Below are 23,920 nucleotides of genomic sequence, written 5' to 3'. Positions count from 1 at the left end.
AAAGGAATTGAATTGAATTGAATTAATCTACTAAATGTACATATTGATCAGACTAGATGACCGTTTGAGCACCACTTGTATTGTGTCAAGTGTTTTATTGGTAAAATGCGGGTCATTTTGAACATAAGTGTAAATTTGTGTGTTACAGCTATACAAATTGTCAAAAGTAAAGGTAGTAGAGAGCTTCAAAAACCACACTTTCCTTGTTTGCTGTCCGTGAAGCTGAACAACTTCACGTTTAGTGAGGACAGAACACGTTATATTCATAAAGTAAAGTGAAAAATAAGATACTGTGAGGTACAATAAGGTACTGTTTACATGAAAGAAAAAAAAACTCGACTAGAGACAAAATGGCGGACGAGACTCCAGCGCTGTAAATTCGATATCACCTAAGTCAAATACGTCGGAACCTGGGGACTACCTGTACACACAAGTACATGTCCTTGCACTTGGTGCTGCAGCGATTAATCGATTAACTCGAGTATTCGATTAGAAAAAAATATTCGAATGAAATTTTATTGCTTCGGGTATTTGTTTAATTAAAATGGTGTATTAATGGTTTGTTTTGAAAGTGTTTGCCTTTAGTTTTATTGATATGGGTGGATACACTGCCCTCTAGTCGGCCTCATTTCACATAGCTGAATCCGGCTGCTCCCTGTTAAGACCAACATAAGCTAAGTTTTTATTTGAGCTAATATTTTTTTTTCAATGCATCCGTAATTTAGTTTAAAGGTATATTTAGCCGTTTTTTTGTGGGAATATGTATTTGAACTATTTGTTAAGAGCATTGTAAAAAAACATTGGCATTTTATAGCATTTAAACTATCGGACTTTTGCTATGTATGTTATTATTATTATTATTTTTGGATACCATTTGAGGCTCAGTTCAGGTATTTTAATTTTGTAAGTTCCTTATCTGATGACTCGATTATTCGAACTAACTAGTTCATTAATTAATCGACTATTAAAATAATAGCTGCAGGCCTTCTTGTACTACAAGTACACTAAAGTACACATAATTATGGATTAAATACACGCCATTACACGCACTTGTAGTATAAGTAACCATAGTTAAGTACAATTAAGTACAAGTACACCTATTTTAGTACAAGTGCATGGCGTACCTGCATACCCTAGTCATATTTCTGCAACCTTAGTTTACGAAGCCTATGGAGCTCTGGAAAACTGGATTAAGACAAAGAATTTATCTTGTAATTGGCTGATTAGTGGAGGGCGGGTCATCTGTTTGTCAGGGAAATTCAACTTTGAACTCAAGACAAATGTCAACTCGATAGCTTGATGAGAAATAAATCAGACCTCAACCATGGATTGATTTGCTTCGAAGGCTTTATGAACAAGAGCTCTCGGGTACAGACGCGGAGCCACGCACAAAGCGTCCTCTCCGCATGTGGACAAAAGAGAAATGCAGAGCATGCCTCTATTTATGGGTTGACATCATAGAAACAAAACCGAAACTTACTATAACATATCCTGGTAAAAACATCTCAAGTTGCAGAAAAACATCCTCTATTTGGGGAAAAACATCTCAAGTTATGACCTTGAACACCGGCTCTGGCTAGAACGATGATAAGCTCAGCCTGATAAGCCACAGTCGCCCATTGTATTCATTCAGGGCATATTGGAAAACACAGGAACATAACAGTCCATATTTGGGCATATTGTGATACCGTCTACAATAGTCAAGGCTATGGGAAGGCACACTCAAACAGGTTAATATAACAATGATGCTCTATGCTATAATGTTCTCATGCAAGCATAACAAAAACATACATAATATGATGTATAATGGTTGTGTTTTAAGCATTAATAAAATTCTCTCACACTGTTGTAAACACAGAATAAAAACAATAACAACTAAACAGTATCGCTTTTAAAATGGGAAAATCTCGACTTCACCATTAAGAACCGTGTTAGAAGGGTTTCCCAAAAAACATGTTTTCATAATGTCTTTTGAAATACCAGAGTCATTTTCCATAAATTTTAATCTTGCGAAAAACACGACATCAATACACGATTTATTTTTCCTGGCCAAACAGAAATGATGATGCGGGCCGGATCTTCCTCCCCATCCACCAGTTCGACACCCCTCTTCCATGCATTACTCCTGATGGCAAAGTTCCACATCAATCACTGCAGTGTAAGACCATAAAATTTCCTTTTCTTCTCATTTAGCCACCAGTACTTCAATACCTTCTGCAAGCCCGATAAACTGCTTTCACACATCCAGCAACAGTTCTGCATCATTAGTGTTGGTTAAATCACCTTCTGTTATCCACCACACATTAACAGTGTAAATGAAAGGGTAACCTCTCACACATACAGTATGAGGCGCGCGTCGTCGTTTAATGAGGAGCGCTCGATGAAGTGGCAAATTCATTTTAATGGACTCGATGTGTAATCGCCGCATAATCCCTTTTGCATGTGTGACGGCCATGTTTGTCGCGGTGCAACGTGGGAGTAGCTCTATTTGGATGGAGGCGAGAAACCTGGGTTTGCTTCCATGAAGCAAACACGAACCCTAAAACTGAGGCAGACTTGCTCACGACTTGGTCCATCGTGTCTTTTTTAAATTGTTACATCGACAGTGGGGCAAATAAGTATTTAGTCAACCACTAATTGTGCAAGTTCTCCCACTTGAAAATATTAAAGAGGCCTGTAATTGTCAACATGGGTAAACATCAACCATGAGAGACAGAATGTGGGGGAAAAAAAAAAACAGAAAATCACATTGTTTGATTTTTAAAGAATCTATTCGCAAATCATGGTGGAAAATAAGTATTTGGGCAATACCAAAAGTTCATCTCAATACTTTGTTATGTACCCCTTGTTGGCAATAACGGAGGCCAAACGTTTTCTGTAACTCCTCACAAGCTTTTCACTCATTGTTGCTGGTATTTTGGCCCGTTCCTCAATGCAGATCTCCTCTACAATAGTGATGTTTTGGGGCTGTTGTTGGGCAACACGGACTTTCAACTCCCTGCACAGATTTCCGATGGGGTTGAGATCTGGAGACTGGCTAGGCCACTCCAGGACCTTGAAATGCTTCTTACTAAGCCCCTCCTTTGTTGCCCTGGCTGTGTGTTTGGGATCATTGTCATGCTGAAAGATCCAGCCACGTCTCATCATCAATGCCCTTGCTGATGGAAGGAGATTTTCACTCAAAATCTCTCGATACATGGCCCCATTCATTCTTTCCTTTACACAAATCAGTGGTCCTGGTCCCTTTGCAGAAAAACAGTCCCAAAGCATGATGTTTCCACCCCCATGCTTCACAGTGGGTATGGTGTTCTTCGGATGCAATTCAGTATTCTTTCTCCTCCAAACACGAGAACCTGTGTTTCTAGCAAAAAGTTCTAATCTGGTTTCATCTGACCAGAACACATTCTCCCAGTCCTCTTCTGGATCATCCAAATGATTTCTAGTTAACTGCAGACGGGCCTGGACGTGCACTGGCTTCAGCAGGGGGAGACATCTGGCAGTGCAGGATTTGAGTCCCTGGTGGCACATTGTGTTACTGATAGTAGCCTTTGTTACTGTGGTCCCAGCTCTCTTTAGGTCATTCACTAGGTCCCCCCGTGTGGTTCTGGGATTTTTGCTCACCGTTCTTGTTATCATTTTCATGCCACAGGGTGAGATCTTGCATGGAGCCCCAGATCGAGGGAGATTATCAGGTGTCTTGTATGTCTTCCATTTTCTAATAATTGCTCCCACAGTTGATTTCTTTACCCCAAGCGTTTTACCTATTGCAGATTCAGTCTTCCCAGCCTAGTGCAGGTCTACAAATTTGTCTCTGGTGTTCTTTGACAGCTCTTTGGTCTTGGCCATAGTGGAGTTTGGAGTGTGACTGACTGAGGTTGTGGACAGGTGTCTTTTATACCGATGATGAATTGAAACAGGTGCCATTAATACAGGTAACGAGTGGAGCCTCGTTAGACCTCGTTAGAAGAAGTTAGACCTCTTTGACAGCCAGAAATCTTGCTTGTAGGTGACCAAATACTTATTTTCCACTCTAAATTGGAAATAAATTCTTTAAAAATCAAACAATGTGATTTTCAGTTTTTTTTTTCTCCCACATTCTTTCTCTCATGGTTGAGGGGGACCCATGTTGACAATTACAGGCCTCTCTAATCTTTTCAAGTAGGAGAACTTGCACAATTGGTGGTTGACTAAATACTTATTTGCCCCACTGTACTCTCTGTTCTTTTTTTTTGCTCTTCTTTGCCGTTGCTGTCCCTCAAGCTGTGGCTAGGGGATCCACATTTGAATATTCAAATGCCATGATGAGTGCGGGAGCAGGTGTGTCACAGCAAGGACGGAATCAGGTCATACACGCACAGACACACGCGTGCGCACCTCGCATGCGAGTTAAATTGGTGTACAACAAGGCCCGGCGAGGTCATTGCTGACGTGCCTGCTCACTGAATGGCTTAATATTGGGCTGCTTGACCAGCGACCTCACTCAGTATTTCCCGCAGTGATGTAACCCCTCCAACTCCAACAACAACAATAAAAAACACAGTAAAAAAAAATAGTCATAAAAGCTGTCAGAATTAAAGTTTTAAAGCTTTAACTTTGTTGATAAAGTTCTATGTTATACAGCACTTTATAGAGTGTATCACAAAAGTGAGTACACCCCTCGCATTACTGCAGGTATTTAAGTATATTTTTTCATGGGACAACACTGACAAAATGACACTTTGACACAATGCAAAGTAGTCTGTGTGCAGCCTATATAATAGAGTTAATTTAATTTCGCCTCAAAATAACTCAAAATATAGCCATTAATATCTAAACCCCTGGCAACAAAAGTGAGTACACCCCTTAGAAACTACGTACATCCCTAAATGTCCAAATGGAGTACTGCTTGTCATTTTCCGTCCAAAATGTCACGTGACTCGTTACAGGAGTGCTGTCAGCATTGCTGCAGAGATTGAAGAGGTGGGGGGTCAGCCTGTTAGTGCTCAGAGCATACGCCACACTCTACATCAAATTGGTGTGCATGGCTGTCACCCCAGGAGGAAGCCTCTTCTGAAGACGGTACACAAGACAGCCCGCAAACAGTTTGCTGAGGACATGTCAACAAAGCACATGATTACTGGAACCATGTCCTATGGTCTGATGAGACGGGCAGGCTGCCAGTTGAAGCTAAAAAAAGAATGGATGCTGCAACAAGACAATGATCCAAAACACAGAAGTAAATCAACTTCAGAATGGTTTCAGAAGAACAAAATACACGTGCTGGAGTGGCCAAGTCAAACTCCAGACTTCAACCCCACTGAGATGCTGTGGCATGACCTAAAGACAGCAATTCATGCCAGACATCTCTGGGAATCTGACTGAACTACAGCAGTTTTGTAGAGATGAATGGGTCAAGATTGGTCCTGATCTATGTGTCAGACTGATATCCAGCAACAGGAAGCGTCTAGTTGAAGTTATTACTGCCAAAGAGGGGGACCACAAAATATTAAATGTGATGCTTCACTTACTTATTCTTCCCCTTTCTTTCATTGTTTTCATAATATCCTCATTAAAATATGAAAACCTATAAATGTTTTGGGTGGTTTTACTTAGAACAGACACTGTTTTTTCATCTGTTGGATTTTGATCAGATCGCATTTGACAGAGATTTTATGCAGAAATGTAAGAAATTCCAAAATGTTCAGATCCTTTTAATACCATTGAATGCATCTGTATCACAATAAAACATTAGATTAACTCATTGACGACGATAGCTGTCCAATCCATTTTGAGGGCTGTCAGTGAGATATATTTTTAGTTAAAAAAATAATAGGGCTGTCAAACAATTAAAATTTTTCATCGAGTTAATTGCAGCTTAAAAATTAATCGTAATTAATCACAGTTCAAACCATCTATAAAATATGCCATATTTTTCTGTAAATTATTGTTGGAATGGAAAGATAAGACAGAAGACGTATATATACATTCAACATACTGTACATGAGAACTGTATTTGTTTATTATAACAATAAATCAACAAGATGATGTAGATTAACATTCTGTTAAAGCGATCCATGGATAGAAAGACTTGTAGTTCTTAAAAGATAAATATTAGTATATGTTATAGAAATTTTATATTACAACCCCTCTTAATGTTTTCATTTTAATAAAATTTGTAAACTTTTCAATCAAAAAAATAAACTAGTAGCTCGCCATTGTTGATGTCAATAATTACACAATGCTCATGGTGGTTAAACCCATAAAATCAGTCGCACCAAAGCCCCAGCAGAGGGAGACAAAAAACACAAGTAACAAGTGGACATGACACTGTGTTGTCATTTTAACCCTATATTGCCAAATGTATATCATTTGATACACCTAAAATTTCATGATTTTGAGACTAATTCAGAATTTTGACATTTCTTTTTGAAAAAAAAAAATGATGGATGCAAGTCAACACATGCATCTGCAGGTTTCATAAGAAAAACATAACAGGATTTAGCAAGGGTTATAGATATCTGAGCGCTTATTACACATATTCATTTTGACTTCTTTTTTTCCAAATTTGAAAAAAAAAGGTTTCATTAGGATCTTATTTTTCAAATTTTGGGGTTGTCTGATAGTTGCTTCATATTGCTGGCATTAAAAGGTTTCATCTGTTTGAGCGGGGCATGTGCGTTAATTGCGTCAAATATTTTAACGTGATGAATTAAAAAAAATTAATTACCGCCTGTTAACGCGATAATTTTGACAGCCCTAAAAAAATATACATACATGAAAACGAAAGAATAAAAAGTTAAAATACAAAAAAAAAAATAATAATAATTTTTTTAAATACCATAATTTCCTGAATATAAGGCGCACCCGTGTATCACGCGCACCCCAAATTTGCTTGTAAAATCTAGGGAAAATTATTGTACCCGTTTATAACGTGCACCTTTATTTTAGCACCAATAAATAGAAGAAAACAAAAAAACAGAGCTCGTGTACAGATACAGAAATGTCATTTTACTGACTGGTGAAACACAGCACAAGCATAGCACATTGGTAGTTGAAAACATTACCATAAACTGACTACATTTACGGTAATAATATGATTTGACAACTTCTCCAACTTACCAGAATCTAGGAGAAAACAAAACAGATGTGACTGTATAACTTGCTCGTTTCATCATGATGAACAAATGTTTCTTCTGGATTGATACGGTAAAATGAAAGTGAGAACGTAAGTCTGAAATCCCTGAGAGCTGATCGCTGTCAACACGACAGTAACAATAGGAACTATTGTTATTTGGGTTTGAGTTTCCCGAGGGACAGATATAGTTGACGGACACAGGAAGACTGTGTGCTTACGTTTGTTGTGGTCCGAGTTGCGGAGCTGCAATAAACGTTGACTCAAATGAGTTCAAGAAACTAAATTCCGTGCTTTATGAAGAGTGACAAAAGCTGAATTTAACACAGCTGAAATCATTCGGCCGATTACAGTGAAGTATTACCGAAACAAAATGGTGACGTCACGTACCGTAATGGTCGGCAACGGGTCGCCGCATACGTTTCTTCAACACAATGTGGCCGTGTCAGTAAAAAAAAACAAATCGGTTTATATATATACTTTATGTAATATATATATATTAGGGCAGTCAAATGATTAAATTTTTTAATTGAGTTAATTACAGCTTAAAAATTAATTAATCGTAATTAATCGCAATTCAAACCATCTATAAAATATGCCATATTTTTCTGTAAATTAATGTATATATTCTGTAAAATAATTTGTTGGAATGGAAAGATAAGACACAAGATGGATATATACATTCAACATACGGTACATAAGTACGGTAGTGGGCATTTCACTCTACTGTCATTTAAATCTGTCTATGCTGTCCTCACTCCGAAGCGTCTACTTTTTCCAAAGCTAGACAGCTAGTGAACGACGCCTTAATAATCAGACTTCTTCCTTTTTCATCTGATTTATTAATAAAAAGGCCTCAAACCACTGTCCTCCTTAGACCGTCGTGAAACTACAAAAAACAGTACACAAGCATTGCATTAGCAACAACGTTAGCTTAGCACGCTATACAGGTTCACTAAACATAAACAAAAAGTGTCTCATACAAAAAATATAACATTTCGCTTACTAATATAATATGTACATTCTTTACAACAACCATACTTACGGACAAATCTTGTCCAAGGATCATATAAGCACAACATTACAACGTAGGCGTCAGCCCGAGACGTCGTGCAGCCATATTGAACTGGCAAGAAAGCAATAAACCATGTCGCAAAGTGACCACAAGAGTTCGCTGTTAGACAGCACAAAAAACCTTGCTGTAAAACTTACCAAAAGGCAGAATACTGTCTGAGCGGGACATGTGCGTTAATTGCGTCAAATATTTTAACATGATTAATTTAAAAAATTAATTACTGCGCGTTAACGCGATAATTTTGACAGCCCTAATTTATATATATATATATATATATATATATATATATATATTTCTGTCTCCATCCATGTACCCGTTTATAATGCGCACCATGATTTTACAAGTTGATTTTGGGGGAAAAAAGTGCGCGTTATATTCGGGAAATTACGGTAACCCATACAAACATGGAAAAAATAAAATACATTTGAAACAAAAATTAAAATAAATAAAAGCATTAAAAACAACAACAAAAAACAAGGTTGATCTTTCTTCTACAACCTCTTTGAGAATAATCATGTTTTAGCGCCACTGACTGGGTTAGACGTCCAGTCCATGATGACTTAAACCCTCGGCTTTAAACTTTAAGTAACGACTCCAAATCTTAAAAATGAATTTTTGTTATTATCCGTTTGATTAAACTCATCTCCTCTGTTGCACTGCACGCACTGGCAAAGAGAAAGACCACTCCCACAAGTGTCAGAAAGCAGGCTGGCAGAAACCTCGGCGCGTTCCCAGCCAAAGTGTGAAAACCAACAGATGGCCGGACGACATGCGTGTGTACGCCAGTCGACTGCAAGTGGACCACTGAGGATGCTCTCGCTCTCAGTTGGATGAGCCCACTTTTGGAATATTCTCTGCGAAAAACCTGTTGTTGTTGTTCAGTGTTGACACACATACACATAAAAGTGGAATAAGATGTAAAAGGGATGCCAGATGACGGTGTTGTTGTATGAAAAATAGCAGATGAGAGGAAGTGCGGTTCCATGAAACATGCAGTTCTCATATAAACAGTTTTCGATTTCAAAAGTTCCACTTTTTCCAAGAAGAGTTTGGCATTGCCGGTGAATGAACAACCATATCTTCCTGGCAGATATTCCAAGCTTGGATCTTTGTTTACTGAGTTGAACATGATTTGCAGCTGAATCTGAATACAAATTCATCCACAGTTATGTCTATCATGATTAAAGCCAGAAAAATGTCCCGAGAAATTAGAGAGGAAGTCTAAAATTATGCCTTGCTTATACATTTTTAGTAGGGCTGTCAAAATGATTGCGTTAACGGGCGGTAATTAATTTTTTTTAATCAATCACGTTAAAATATTTGACGCAATTGACTAGTGCTGCAACGATTAATCGATTAACTCGAAAAAAATATTCGAATTAAATTCTATTGCCTCGAGTATTCGCTTAAATAAAGTGGCGTTGTAATGGTTTATTTTGAAAGTGTTTGCATTTAGTTTTATTGATTGGATACACTGCCCTCTGGTCTGCCTCTTCACATGCCTGAATCCAACTGCCCCCTGTTAAGACCAACGTAAGTTTTTGTATGAGCTAATGATTTTTAATGCATTCATAATTGAGCTAATGATTTTTAATCCATTCATAATTTAGTTGACAGGTATATTTAGCTGTTTTTTGTGGGAATATGTTTCTGAACCCTTTGTTTAGAGCAATGTAGAAAATACTTTAGCATTTTGTAGCATTTAAGCTAGCGGACTTTTTCTATGTAAGTTAGCCAATTGTTCTTTCGTTTTACATAGATCCTCATTTTTTAAAATAAATTCATACCGTTTGAGGCTCAGCTCAGGTATTTTAATATTTCATGTTCCTTATCCGATTACTCAATTATTCGAACTAACTAGTCCATCGATTAATCGACTACTAAAATATTCGATAGCTGCAGCCCTACAATTAACACACATGCCCCGCTCAAACAGATTAAAATGACATCAGAGTGTAATGTCCGCTTGTTACTTGTTTTTTGGTGTTTGGTGCCCTCTGCTGGCGCTTGAGTCCAACTGATTGACATCAGCAATGGCGAGGTATTAGTTTATTTTTTGATTGAAAATTTTACAAATTTTAATAAAACGAAAACATTAAGCGGGGTTTTAATATAAAATTTCTATAACTTGTACTAACATTTATCTTTTTAGAACTACAAGTCTTTCTATCCATCGATCGCTTTAAGAGAATGTTAATAATGTTAATGCCATCTTGTTGATTTATTGTTATAATAAACTAATACAGTACTTATCTACCGTTGAATGTATATATCTGTTTTGTGTCTTATCTTTCCATTCCAACAATAACTTACAGAAAAATATGGCATATTTTATAGATGGTTTGAATTGAGATTAATTACGATTAATTAATTTTTAAGCTGTAATTAACTCGATTAAAAATTGTAATCGTTTGACAGCCCTAATTTTGAGATATTTATAAACATTGAGCTCAATAGGCTATATCTTAGTCTTATTCATCATAAGCAGAGGCAACAAGAAGTCTCGAAAATCATTGCATGAATGGAAGTCAACATTTTATGTTGTAAACTGACATTTTAGAGCAGAGGTGTCCAAACTTCGGCCCGCGGACCAGTTATTATGAAAATGCTATTGTGGCCCGCAAAATGACACTTGAGTTCAGCCTACATTCTGTTGAAGTTGTAATCTCAAACACTAGATGGAGACAGTTACTAAACAGTGCCTCTTAACTAAGAGGTCGAAAACTGACATGGTGAAATAAATGCATGAAACTAGACTTTCGATATTTTGTTTTACATACATTTTCGGGCTAGCAAACGATTAAAATTTTTAATCGAGTTAATTACAGCTTAAATCGTAATTAATATCGTAATTAATCGCAATTCAAACCATCTATAAAATATGCCATATTTTTCTGTAAATTATTGTTGAAATGGAAAGATAAGACACAAGATGGATATATACATTCAACATACGGTACATACTGTAAGTACTGTATTTGTTTATTATAACAATAAATCAACAAGATGGCACTAAAATTATTAACATTCTGACAAAGCGATCCATGAATAGAAAGACTTGTAGTTCTTAAAAGATAAATGTTAGTACAAGTTATAGACATTTTATATTAAAATCCCTCTTAATGTTTTCGTTTTAATAAAATTTGAAAATTTTCAATCAAAAAAATAAACTAGTAGCCCACCATTGTTGATGTAAATAATTACACAATGCTCATGGGTGCTGAAGCCCATAAAATCAGTCGCACTCAAGCACCAGCAGAGGGTGAAAAACTCCAAAAAACACAAGTAACAAGTAACAAGCACTGTGCTGTCATTTTAATCTGTTTGAGCGGGACATGTGCGTTAATTGCGTCAAATATTTTAACGTGATTAATTTTAAAAATTAATTACCGCCCGTTAACGCGATAATTTTGACAGCCCTAATAAATTTATATTGAAAAAAATAATGCAATGTGAGAAAATTGAGCTATCTACAGTATATTTTGATTTTCTTTACTTTTTTTGCTGCCATTGGACATTTTCTCTTTCATCTGCATTGATTGATCATGTTTCACTGCCATTGACGGCGATGGATGTCCAATCCAAATTGACCAGGGATCTGGCGGCCCCACAAGTCAAAATGGATTGGCTGTCCATCAGCATCAATGTCAGCCAATGAATAAATAATTAAAAAAAATAAAATTTAAAAACCTGATCCTTTTCGCCTGGTTCCTGTTGTCTGAAAATTACGTGATTGGGCCTGATTTATGATCACGTGTTCGGATCGGACACACACACCTTAACATATAGTATAAGAAATGTCATCCCTAACCCTCCCTCCATATATAAGGGCTGTCAAAATTATCGCGTTAACGGGCGTTAATTAATTTTTTAAATCAATCACGTTAAAATATTTGACGCAATTAACGCAGATGTCCCGCTCAGACAAATTTAAATGACTGTTCAGTGAAAAGCTCACTTGTTGTTATGGAGTTATGCCGCCCTCTGCTGGCGCTTGGGTGAATGACCATCTCGCATATTGCCTCAAACAGATTATACAATGAGGCCGTTTATGGACATTAAGAGTGAAGAGAATGCCACCGCCCGCTTGGGGGCAGCGCCGTTCCATACTCATGTTATTTCTTCAAAACGTGGGAGAATTAGTAGTTGTGAGACGTTTATGCTGTATTCACAATGCAACGCAAATTCCTATTTGTGCTCCACACATATTTCGGTAAGTTTTCTTTCTTTTAGTGGCAATTATGTGTCTCTTGTTGTATTTTGGGTAAGATATGTACAGATATATTTAATAATACAGTAAAGGCGAGTGGACACAGGCGTTCTTTGGACCGCGCCGTTTATTGGCAACTCCTTCACAACAAACATACAGTGGGGAGAACAAGTATTTGATACACTGCCAATGGGAAAACCCATTGGCAGTGTATCAAATACTTGCTTCCCATTGGCAGTGTATCAAATACTTGCTCTCCCCAATGTAAGTATCGTTTAGTGAAAGCACAACAAAAATAATATTCCTATATCTCCAAAAAAAAAAAAAAAAAAAAAAAATCACAAAAAGAAAAGCACTTTAGTCTATAGTAATGAGGCCCTATTCTTAAACAACAATGCAAAATGAACTGGCATTCCATATCAAAATAGCAATGCAAAATACACGTAAAACTTTGGTCACTCTATTTTTATTATTGTTATTTTTATTCTTCTTATTATTATATCAACTCTACTTTTGATTTTTTTTTTTTTTTTTTTTTTTTTTAACCTGTCCTGTTCAGCTATTTGACACAGAGAATGGAAGTCTAAGTGCCCGGATTCTGAACAGTTTTAATGTTTCACATTGAGAGTCTGACATACTCCCATTGTGATCATTCAAAATACCTTTTTATTATGACAAAGCAGCGAACAGGAAGGGATTATGGGGGGACAGAAGAAAAGGAATACAAGAGAAGAAAGAAAAGAAACACATACACAAACAACAAGAAATACATTGAACATCTAAATTACTTACTAATATGCTGGTGCTATCGTCAGCGAGATGTATTTCCGGTTTACACCATGTTGGGGCCTATTGGCCAGTGAAAGAGGAGGATGGGGGTGGGGGTGTCTATAAGACTATAAGCTAAGTGATTGAAAGGGGTAGAGTGTACACAAATCAGTTCTTTGATCTAGAAACCAGTAATCGTGTGAATCTCTTATGAGTGTAAGCCCGTTGGCGACCAACCCTACGCCGCCGCATCGCCAATCGCAGCACCAGGACCCCCAACCCGAGCATGCCCACCACATCCAGCAGCACGCAAGCCCCACCGGGCGCGCGACAGCCACGCAGACGGGCGGAGAAACCGCGCGGGCTCCAACCCAGGGCCACGGCCCCCACCCAGCCAGCCCGGGGAGGGAGGGCGGGCGCGGGGACGCGGGGGCCATGCGCAGCTCTACTTTTGATTGAAAATTTTACAAATTTTATTAAAATGAAAACATGAAGAGGGGTTTTAATATAAAATTACTATAACTTGTAACTATAACATTTATCGTTTAAGAACTACAAGTCTTTCTATCCGTGGATCACTTTAACAGAAAGAATGTTAATGCCATTTGTGGATTTATTGTTACAATAAACAAATACAGTACTTATGTACAGTATGTTGTATGTATATATCCGTCGTGTGTCTTATCTTTCCATTCCAACAATAATTTACATAAAAACATGGCATATTTTAGAGATGGTTTGAATTGCGGTTAATTGCGATTAATTACGATTAATTAATTTTTAAGCTGTAATTAACTCGATTAAAAATTGTAATCGTTTGACAGCCCTAATATATATATATATATATATATATATATATATATATTTACACACACACACACATATATATAAAAATATATGGCGGAAATCACAGACAAGACTGAAAAAGCAGTTTCTGCTTTTGCACTCGTCTTTAAAACATACTGCTGTATTTTAAGCCAAAACAACTGTTGTGTTTGATAGAACAATATGTCTATATGCTGCCATAGCAGATTCATGGCGCATTAAGCCCCTGAACTATTTTTAATTTGTCCGTTTTACCCTGGAAACCCCCATTTACAGACGTCGCGCAGCTGCTTTAGTTTTAACCCAGCCATAAAACGAAGGTAATTAATTATATTTATTATTCAAAATGTCTGTCATGTGTAGCTTAGAATCATTAATTGATGTCTAATATTTTGTTTAAAAAAAAAAAAAAAAAAAAAAAAAAACACTTTAAAAAACTTTGGACAAAAATTGAGATAAGCTTTCCAATGATGTATCACACATGCATATCGGATAATTTTGAAAGTTGGCCAAATTGGGGGTCTCAGAGCGGAACTTCAAGTCACCTGAGTGTTTTCCGCCATATATAAACATATATACAGTGGTAACTGTACAATTCGTTCCAGGAACTGGTCTGTAAGTCGAAATGGTCGTGTGTTGAGCATGGTTTTTCTCATTAGAATACATTATATTTTGATTAATTCGTTCCACAGCCCAAAAACCTACACTAAATCCTTAATACATACAGTGGGGAGAACAAGTATTTGATACACTGCCAGTGTATCAAATACTTGTTCTCCCCACTGTACATACAGCTGGTAGAATTACAAATAGAAATCAAACATAGCAAAACAAATAAATAAAAAATACAATTTGGGATGATAATAATTATGTAACGAATCAGGTTTTCATAGACTTTATATTGATATTGACGGGAAACTGGGCGTAGGGTTGATTAATAGGGGGCCTATCTCCGTCAAAGCTGACCGAGTGGAAACACAGACAAAGCTTTTTACGTTGAAAATTCTTGTGAATGAATGCTTAAATCCCTGAATTCTTTCCAGATATGGACGTAAAACAGTCTCGATTCTAAACCCAAGAATGTTGATGAACTCTGGGAGGCATGCAAGACTGCTTTCTTTGATTTTCCTGATGACTTCCTCAATAAATTGTATGAATCCTTGCCCAACCGCATGGATGCAGTCCTTCAAGCCCATGGAAGTCATACAAAATATTCAATTTGGATCTCACACCGCCACTACTTAATTCGCTTATGTTATGTAACATATTTTTGTATTTGAAGTACATTTTTTGTTCCAATTTTCACACTACTTTCTGTGGGCGACAAAACTTTTGTCTTGCCAAAATTTGACCTTTATGTCTTCAATAAAGGGTAAGTCTTTTTTTCAGTGAAACAAATATATTTTTGTACATTCAACATCATTTGGGGTCTTAGCTTTCATACGAGCCATTTCTGAAACCAATTGAATAATTAAAAGTCAGGTTATTTGCAACTGTTTCTACAAAATGGATAAGCGACAAGACTTTTGTCAGGGACTTTAATTATCTTGGGACCCTATGTTGATTCCTCTCACAGGAAAATCCACCGTGCGTCTGTCTTGCGGAAAAACAATAAAATTGCGAGCGAATCGTCGTTTTTCGAGCATGTCGTCGTATGTCCAGACAAATGATGAGTTAAATGTTTCGTCGAATGTCGAAAGGATCGCATGTCTAGATAACGCTGTATGCCTTTCCCACTCTAAAGAAACTCCCTGCCGCCTCCTATTGGCAGAGTGGCGTTTAGGCAATTACATTCCCTCCCATGACACTCTTATGACTCAAATTTGTCTGGATTGTTTTCTCCTTTTTTTAAACTGCTTGACGTCAAGTTCATTCGCACCTCTGTGACAAGCATAAGCGGGACACCAAATCCTGGATGTTTATCCTAGATTTGCTCCTTTGAGCTTTAGAGGATAATCTGTGCTGACCACGCACAGTGCCGTCCTATCCAAAAATCGTCAACAGCATCTCTCACAGTATGAGCTACATTTAAAAATAGCATGTTGGAGCAGGAGACAACAAGGTAATGTCAAACAATTTCAAAAAAGACTGTTTTTCCCACTCCTGACTTCCAGTATGACATTTTTGTACAAATCTCACAATTTCACTTGTAGTACCAGTAGAACAAACCTTCTAAATATGCTTTTATGATCCGCACTAGCCGAGGTGTCAAAGTCATACATCGGGAGTTCAACGATGCATTTTTTATCACACTCGCCCACTCAAAGCTTAGTCATTTGCGTGGTTGGAAAACTTACTGTTCTGGCTCTGTGTGTTTTTCATCATGCTTGGATTTTCTGTGGAAGACAAAAAAAAAAAAAACAATATTATTGACATTGCTGATTCAGGTTCTCATCTCCAAAGAGATAAAAGTACAACCTGGTAATGGAATTAGGGAAAACAGTGCACCAAAACAACTCGGCTCGTTTGTGCCAAACATATCTAGATTTGAATAAATTGCTGTTTTTGTTTTTTATGTTCATAAACAGTGCATGCCATGTGACTGCAATGTAAGGAGAACAAGTGGCCTCTGGGTAAAAACAGCACCTCCCCAGTTATTTTTGGGATACCACACATATGAAGTGACGTGTCAACTGAATGTGCTGCGGGGGAAACGTGGCGGCTCGTCTGAGATGCAACCACTTCTCAGGACAGATTTATAGCAGTTTTCGTAGTCGTTATCACATATTACTGACCTAACTTTAGCTGTTGGTCCACTTGGTGGGTTGTTTGTTTGAATTTTACCCATTTTTTGTTCAACAAAACCCTAAATTTTATTTAAAAAAAAAAAAAAAAAAATTGCCACGTGGCCTATAATGGCTACGTTTACATGGACAAATTTATTTACAGTGTATCACAAAAGTGAGTACACCCCTCGCATTTCTGCAAATATTTAAAGAGCATACGACAGGAGAAAAAAATCTTAAATGGCATTATTATGTGAATTAGAATCATATTTTGAGACGATTCGACTATATACAACAATTTAGCAAAACGCGGATGACGAGAAATTAGTCTTTTAATCTGCCGGTTAGCCAAGCCTACCATTATAGGGCTCTAGCGTCCCCAACAGGTGGATGACGTCAGCGGGAGACTGGGCTCATCGGTGGATGACGTCAGCGGGAGACTGGGCTCATCGGTTTTACTATTTAGCACATTGAGGGGGTATTATGCAGAACGAGGAAAACGCGACGAAGAGAGCCGCAAAATGTCATTGTTTCAGTCTCTCTACTCCAATATTTTTACAGGATATTCTTTTTATCCAAGTATTTTTCCCCAATAGCTATATAAATGGCTTGAGAAGGACCAGTCAGCCCGTCGAGGGGGAACTATTCACAACGAGGAAAACGCGACGAAGACAGCTGCAAAATGTCATTGTTTCTGTCTCTTTACTTCAATATTTTTACAGGATATTCTTTTTATCCAAGTATTTTCCCCAATTGCTAAATAAATGGCATGGTCATGACAAATAACAGTCTTGTGTTAAATGGAATATGAAATAATAAAAATGCATTTATTCAGGACGACATGGCAAAATTACTCCCTAATGGTCAAAACTGTCGACTTCACCTTTACTGTCGCACCTCCCGAACGATATTTTATGACACCTAAATCGGACATATGTAATTTCCCTGCCCCGGCTTCGGAGAATGCAAACAAACCTAAAGGCGTGACAGCTAGCCGACATGCTAACCCGAACCGAGTGATGTTTCAAAGTCTTCGAAGTGGAAAATCACACATAACTAGCCTGGATTATTTGACATGACGACTGGGTTGTCGATTGTCTTTGCGGATCGGCAAACCGCCCGGCAGAGAGCAAGTTTGTTCCCCGGAGGAGGGTGGCTGCAGTTGTTGTGCAGCTAATGTGCTGCTAATGTGCATGAGGAGAGCTTTTTACATGCCTATCAATGAGCAAACGTAAGTAGTCCTTTATTTAAAGAAATTTGTAGTGTTTAATTTGTAATAGCTGTATTAATATTTGACATAATACTAAAAAAGATGTTTACTCACTTCCTCGTAAGTCCAATGGTCCCACAGTAGTTGTCGGGCTTCTTTAGCCAATATCCACGGTGAATGGGAACCTTTTGAAACTCCAAAAAGGCGCATACGCCTCTCCCTCATACAGAATGATTTTTCTGCAGCCGTTTGGCTGGCGTGATGCGAAAAATAAACGTATTAATCCGCAACATCAGCTGAATCCTTCGTCCTCATACACAACAGTACGCTGTATAGTGAAGAGGACGCCTTCTACCGTACACGTCACAGCGCCCTCCTCCTCAATGCAAGACCGAAGCCGGAAGTCACTCATTTTCATGGCGCGGGATTCAAAAAACTAAATAAATATAGCGATCTCGTCCACACACATCCAAGCGGTCCATATCATTCAGGGGCATAAAATACCGCGTGTATTATGAAATAACCATGCTTTTTCGTGTCACATGCACGTTAAGAGTAGCTGGGCTCTGTCATTACAGAACATCGCTTCAATGATATCTGGCGCCCTCTAGCGTCGTGAATGGGGAGAGTAGCTGAGATCTGTCATGACAGAACATCGCATCAAAGATATCTGGCGTCATCTAGCATCGTGAATGGGTATAATGTGTAGACCGCGAATATAAAACGACCCCCTCCTTTTCAGTCTTATTTCAATGCAAAAAACACCGTCTTATATTCGGGCCAATATGGTATATACTGACTGTATGCAAAGCACATCAGAAAATTTGCATTAGCACATAACTGAGATATAGTACTCAGTCACCTAACTGCAGCGTCAAACGTCGCTTCGCAACGACGCATTACACACAATTATTCCAGATGATGTATATCGGACATGTTGCCAGTGCAGAGTGTCCCCATCTCAAGGCCGTTCAGGAGCCGCCAAGGTCAGTCAATCACCATTTACTTCCCCGAAGCTAGAGTGGGAGCGATCTACGAAGGCGGGGGAAGGACAGATGGGGCCGATGACGCCTTCAGGGTGCATCGAGTGTTAAGTAGGCGTCGGTGTTCTTGCTTGCCAAACTCCTTCCGCGTTTATGTCTCCTTGCAATTCTCGCATGGAACTGTATTTTAATAACACCTGACACTAAACAGCGATGTTGTAAAATAAACAAGAGCAAGGGCAAGCCTGGAAGAACCTTGCCGGTTTGAAGCAGTCCTCTTAAAATTATTTTCCGAGAAGCGTTTCCCTTGGAAACGACAGTAAGTTTCGTTCAGCAATATGATCTTTGGTAGTCATGTTTGTCATGAGTTGAGCCAGACGAGCCATGTAAAGCCCCCGAAGCCAGTATTTACTCATTCACTGCCAGCCCTGGTCAAATAGTATGTGTTGTGGTATTAGTAAAAGAAGGAAATTGATATTAGAAACACCCATTTATGTCAATAGACGTCAAATCCATTTTAAACCATGAGGGTCTGGAAGCGATCATTCCAGCTCCTCCTTAGGTCTTATGCCCGAACCCCATTAACCGACCCGACTCGGGCCCAAAATGTTAAGCCTACACGTTCGGGTCGGACTAATAAATTATTTTTAAAAAATGAGATAAAACCGAGAGCAGGCTCTCTGTATTGTGCATTTGCTTATACACACACATGAAGGCCTTAGCCCGCATGTTTTTTTAAATTTTTTTTTTTTAATTAAACTTTCCCAGCGTTATTTCGTTGTGTAAATGCTTTTATAATGATCATAAAAATATGTAGACTATTTAAACATTAAGAAAACTTTTTGTTTTTGTTTGTCTACCAACTGAGAATTCGTTACGAAAGACACTTTTATTCATGCACACAAAGGCAACACAAATGTGATCCTTTTGAATCTTCTCCTCTGTGTGTCTGCAAAACCGCATGTTTTTTTTTTCAACTTTCCGGGCGTTATTTGGTTGTGTAAATGCTTTTATAATGATCTTAAAAATATGTAGACTATTTAAACATTAAGAAAACTTGCGTTTTTTCTGCCAACTGATATTCTTTAAGAAGGACACTTTTATTTATGCACACAAAGGCAACAGAAATGTTATCCTTTTGAATCTTCTCTGTGTGTGTGCAAAACCCAAGTTTTTTTTTTTTTTATATTAAACTTTCCCAGGGTTATTTCATTGTGTAAATGCTTTTATAATGATAATAAAAATATGTAGACTATTTAAACATTAAGAAAACTTGAAAATAAATTGCTCCTGCTGCTTTTCCCCCCCGCGTCACTCCAATAAAAAAAAAAAAAAAAGAATAAAAAAATAGAAAAAAATTCGGGTTTTTCGGGCTGGGCCTGCAAATCTAGTTAATTGATCGGGCTCGGGCCGGCTCGGGCTTCAATACCAGCGGGCCGTGTCGGGCTGGATTTTTTAGGCCTGATCTAACCTCTACCCCTCCTAATTAATTGGACTGGACATTTATTGCTGTCACTTGCAGCCAAAGAGTTACCATAATTTCTGGACTATAAGGCGCACCTGACTATAAGCCGCTACCCACAGAATTTGACACGAAAATAATTATTGTTTTTAAATACAGTGGTATGAAAAAGTATCTGAACCTTTTGGAATTTCTGAAATTTCTGCATAAAATCCCCATCAAATATGATCAGATCTTTGTCAAAATCGCACAGATGTAAAAACAGTGTCTGCTTGAACTAAAACCACCAAAACACTTCTAGGTTTTCATATTTTAATGAAGATAGAATGCAAACAATGACAGAAGGGGGAAAACTAAGTAAGAGAACCCTCTGGTTAAGGAGACTTAAAATAGCAATGGAAACCAATTTTTACCAAACAATTTAAGTCAAGTGTGTGCCCAATCACTGATGAGTGATTTAAAGCTGCCCTGCCCACTATAAAACACACACCTGGTAAGAATTGTCTTGATGAGAAGCACTGTCTGATGTTGTCAGGAATTTGAATGCCCAAATGCAGGGAAACAAAAAGGCAGCAAGGCAGGTGGCGGTGAACTCCAAAAAACGTTTTAATGATATCTAACAAAAACACAAAGTACAACCAAAAGGACTGTGGATCAAAAAGGCAATGTTCAAACAAAACTTACTTAATTGGAGGGACTGGTACACGAGGGCTTGGACAGGACTTGACATCGAAATTGACAATGACGCAACAAGGACTGAAAAGAAACCGGGAGCTTATATACACACAGAGACAAGGGGTAACGAGACAACGAGGAACAGATGGGTGACACAGAAGGATGCAGCTTGGCGGATACACTAGGAGCAGGTACACCAGGTGAAATCAATGTGTAATCACAGGAACACACTAGGAGGGAACCAACACAAAACCTAAAGACCTGCGATCAAGGATTGTTGATTTGTATATAAATGGGAAAGGATACAAAACCATCTCTAAAAGTCTGGATGTTCAACAGTCGACAGTCAGAGAAAGTGTCAACAGATAGAGAGAGTTTGACACTGTTGCTTCCCTCCCAAGGAGTGGCCGTCCACCAAAGATGACGCCAAAAGTTTAGCGCAGAATACTCAGAGAGGTAAAAAAGAACCCTAGAGTGTCAGCTGAAGACTTACAGAAATCACTGGTACAGTCCAATATACTCTGTGCACACATCACCTATATGTAAAACTATGGCCAAGAATGGTGTTCATGGGAGGACTCCACAGAGAAAGCCACTGCTGTCTACAAAAACATTGTTGCTCATTTAATGTCTGCAAAAAAGCGTTTCGGCAAAATATTTTGTGGACTGATAAAAACCAAAGTTTAATTGTTTGGGAGTAACACACAACTTCATGTGTGGAGGAAAAACGGGACAGCTCACTAACATCAAAACCTCCTCCCCACCGTGAAGCATGGACGTGGGAGCATCATGATTTTGGGCTGTTTTGCCGCCTCAGGGCCTGGACAACTTGCAGTCATTTATAGAAGAATGAATTCAAAAGTTTATCAAGATGTTTTGCAGGTAAACCTGAGGCTGTCCGTCAGACAGTTGAAGCTGAAAAGAGGATGGATGCTGCAACAAGACAATGATCCAAAACACAGAAGTAAATCAACTTCAGAATGGTTTCAGAAGAACAAAATACACGTTCCGGAGTGGCCAAGTCAAAGTCCAGACTTCAACCCCATTGAGATACTGTGGCTTGACCTAAAGACAGCGATTCACGCCAGACATCCCAGGAATCTGACTGAACTACAGCAGTTTTGTAAGGTCCTGATGGATGTGCCAGACTGACCTACAGCTACAGAAAGCGTCTGGTTGAAGTTATTGCAGCCAAAGGGGGGGGGGGGGGGGGGGATACAGAATATTACATGTGATGGTCCACTTACCGTAAATTTTGCACTATGAGGCGCACCTCACTATAAGCCGCCATCCACTGAATCTGACACGAAAATAGCATTTGTTCATAGATAAGCCACACCGGACTATTAGCCGCAGCTTTCCTCACTGTATTATGGGATATTTACACCAAAAGATATGAAATGATAACACCTTATCCGACAGCGACGTCATAACACTGTAATAAGATCAAATGAATTGCCATTGCTTCAAGAAGTTTCATTTTGGCCATCACTGTTCTCTTGCGGGAGACAGTCAACCTCTGTTGAATGTTGTTGTCCAACATGCCTTCGAGCATGTATTGCAGCGCTACAGATATAAAAAAAAAAAATCAAAAATCATGTTCCGTGCTAATTATTTCTTCAGTTACTGTTCTAGTTGTTTCATTCATCGCTAGTTATGGAATTTGGTAACACTTTATTTGAAAGTGGCACCATAAGACTGTCATAAGACAATCATAATCATGACATGACACTGCCATGGCCATTAATGAATGAATGCTTTGGACAAATGTAATTTTGTGTCATCCGGCAAATTATCTCCCTTTTGAACGGATGTAAAAGATCTTAATGACATCTGTCATAAGCATTCATTCAATGTCCATGATAATGTCATGTCATAATTATGACAGTCCTATGGCAGTCTTGCGACGCCGCTGTCAAATAAAGTTTTACCTATTAACCCAAATAAATCAACGAATAAGCCGAACTGGACTATAAACCGCATGATTCAAAATGAGGGGAAAAAGTAGCCTTATGGTCCGAAAATTACAGTACTTGTTTTTCCTTTTTCTGTCATTGTTTGCATAATATACTCATTAAAATAGGAAAACCTATAAACCCCTTTTCTTTCTTCTCTTGTGTTTCTTTTCTTCTGCCCCCCCCCCATAACCTCTGCCTGTTCGCTGCTTTGTCATAATAAACGAGGTATGTTGAATGATCACAATGGGAGTATGTCAGACTCTCAATGTGAAACATTAAAACTGTTCAGACTATCCAGGGACTTAGACTTCCATTCTCTGTGTCAAACAGCTGAACAGGACAGGTTAAAAAATAAATAAATAATAATAAAAAAAAATTTCAAAAAAAAAAAAAAAAAGCAAAACCTATAAATGTTAGGGTGGTTATAGTTAAAGCAGACGCTGTTTTTTCATCTGTGTGATTTTGACAAAGATCAAATATTATTTGATGGTGATTTTATGCAGACATTTGAGAAATTCCAAAAGGTTCAGATAGTTTTTCATACCACTGTAAGCTGCACTGGACTATAAGCAGCAGCTGTTCTCATTGTATTATGGGATATTTACACCAAAAAGATATTAACTGGTAACCCTTTATTTTTACAGCGGCATCATAAGACTGACATAAGACCAACTGAACCACCATGAAGCTTTGAACCAAATGGCTGCCAAGCTCCTGGGGGGATACAGTCAACCTCTGCTGCCACCTGCTGTCAACTAGGGTTGTTCCGATCATGTTTTTTTTGCTCCCGATCCGATCATTTTAGTTTGAGTATCTGCCGATCCCGATATTTCCCGATCCGATGGCTTTTTTTTTGCTCCCGATTCAATTCCAATCATTCCCGATAATTTTTCCCGATCATATACATTTTGGCAATC

At 38.2% G+C, this 23,920-nt stretch overlaps 1 protein-coding gene across 2 annotated transcripts in view; it reads right to left on the bottom strand.

Annotated features, from left to right (window-relative positions):
- Positions 1-23,920, bottom strand: part of igsf21a (immunoglobin superfamily, member 21a) — a 623,523-nt gene that overhangs the window by 5,286 nt on the left and 594,317 nt on the right. For both annotated transcript variants that reach the window (XM_057847132.1, XM_057847131.1), the window contains one exon: positions 16,287-16,325. In XM_057847132.1, the coding sequence (XP_057703115.1) occupies positions 16,287-16,325 (39 nt within the window). The remainder of the gene's footprint in view (positions 1-16,286; positions 16,326-23,920) is intronic.

Source organism: Corythoichthys intestinalis, chromosome 9 (assembly GCF_030265065.1).
Source record: "Corythoichthys intestinalis isolate RoL2023-P3 chromosome 9, ASM3026506v1, whole genome shotgun sequence".
Classification (NCBI taxonomy): Eukaryota; Metazoa; Chordata; class Actinopteri; order Syngnathiformes; family Syngnathidae; genus Corythoichthys; species Corythoichthys intestinalis.
This window is presented reverse-complemented; position numbering and strand designations above follow the sequence as displayed.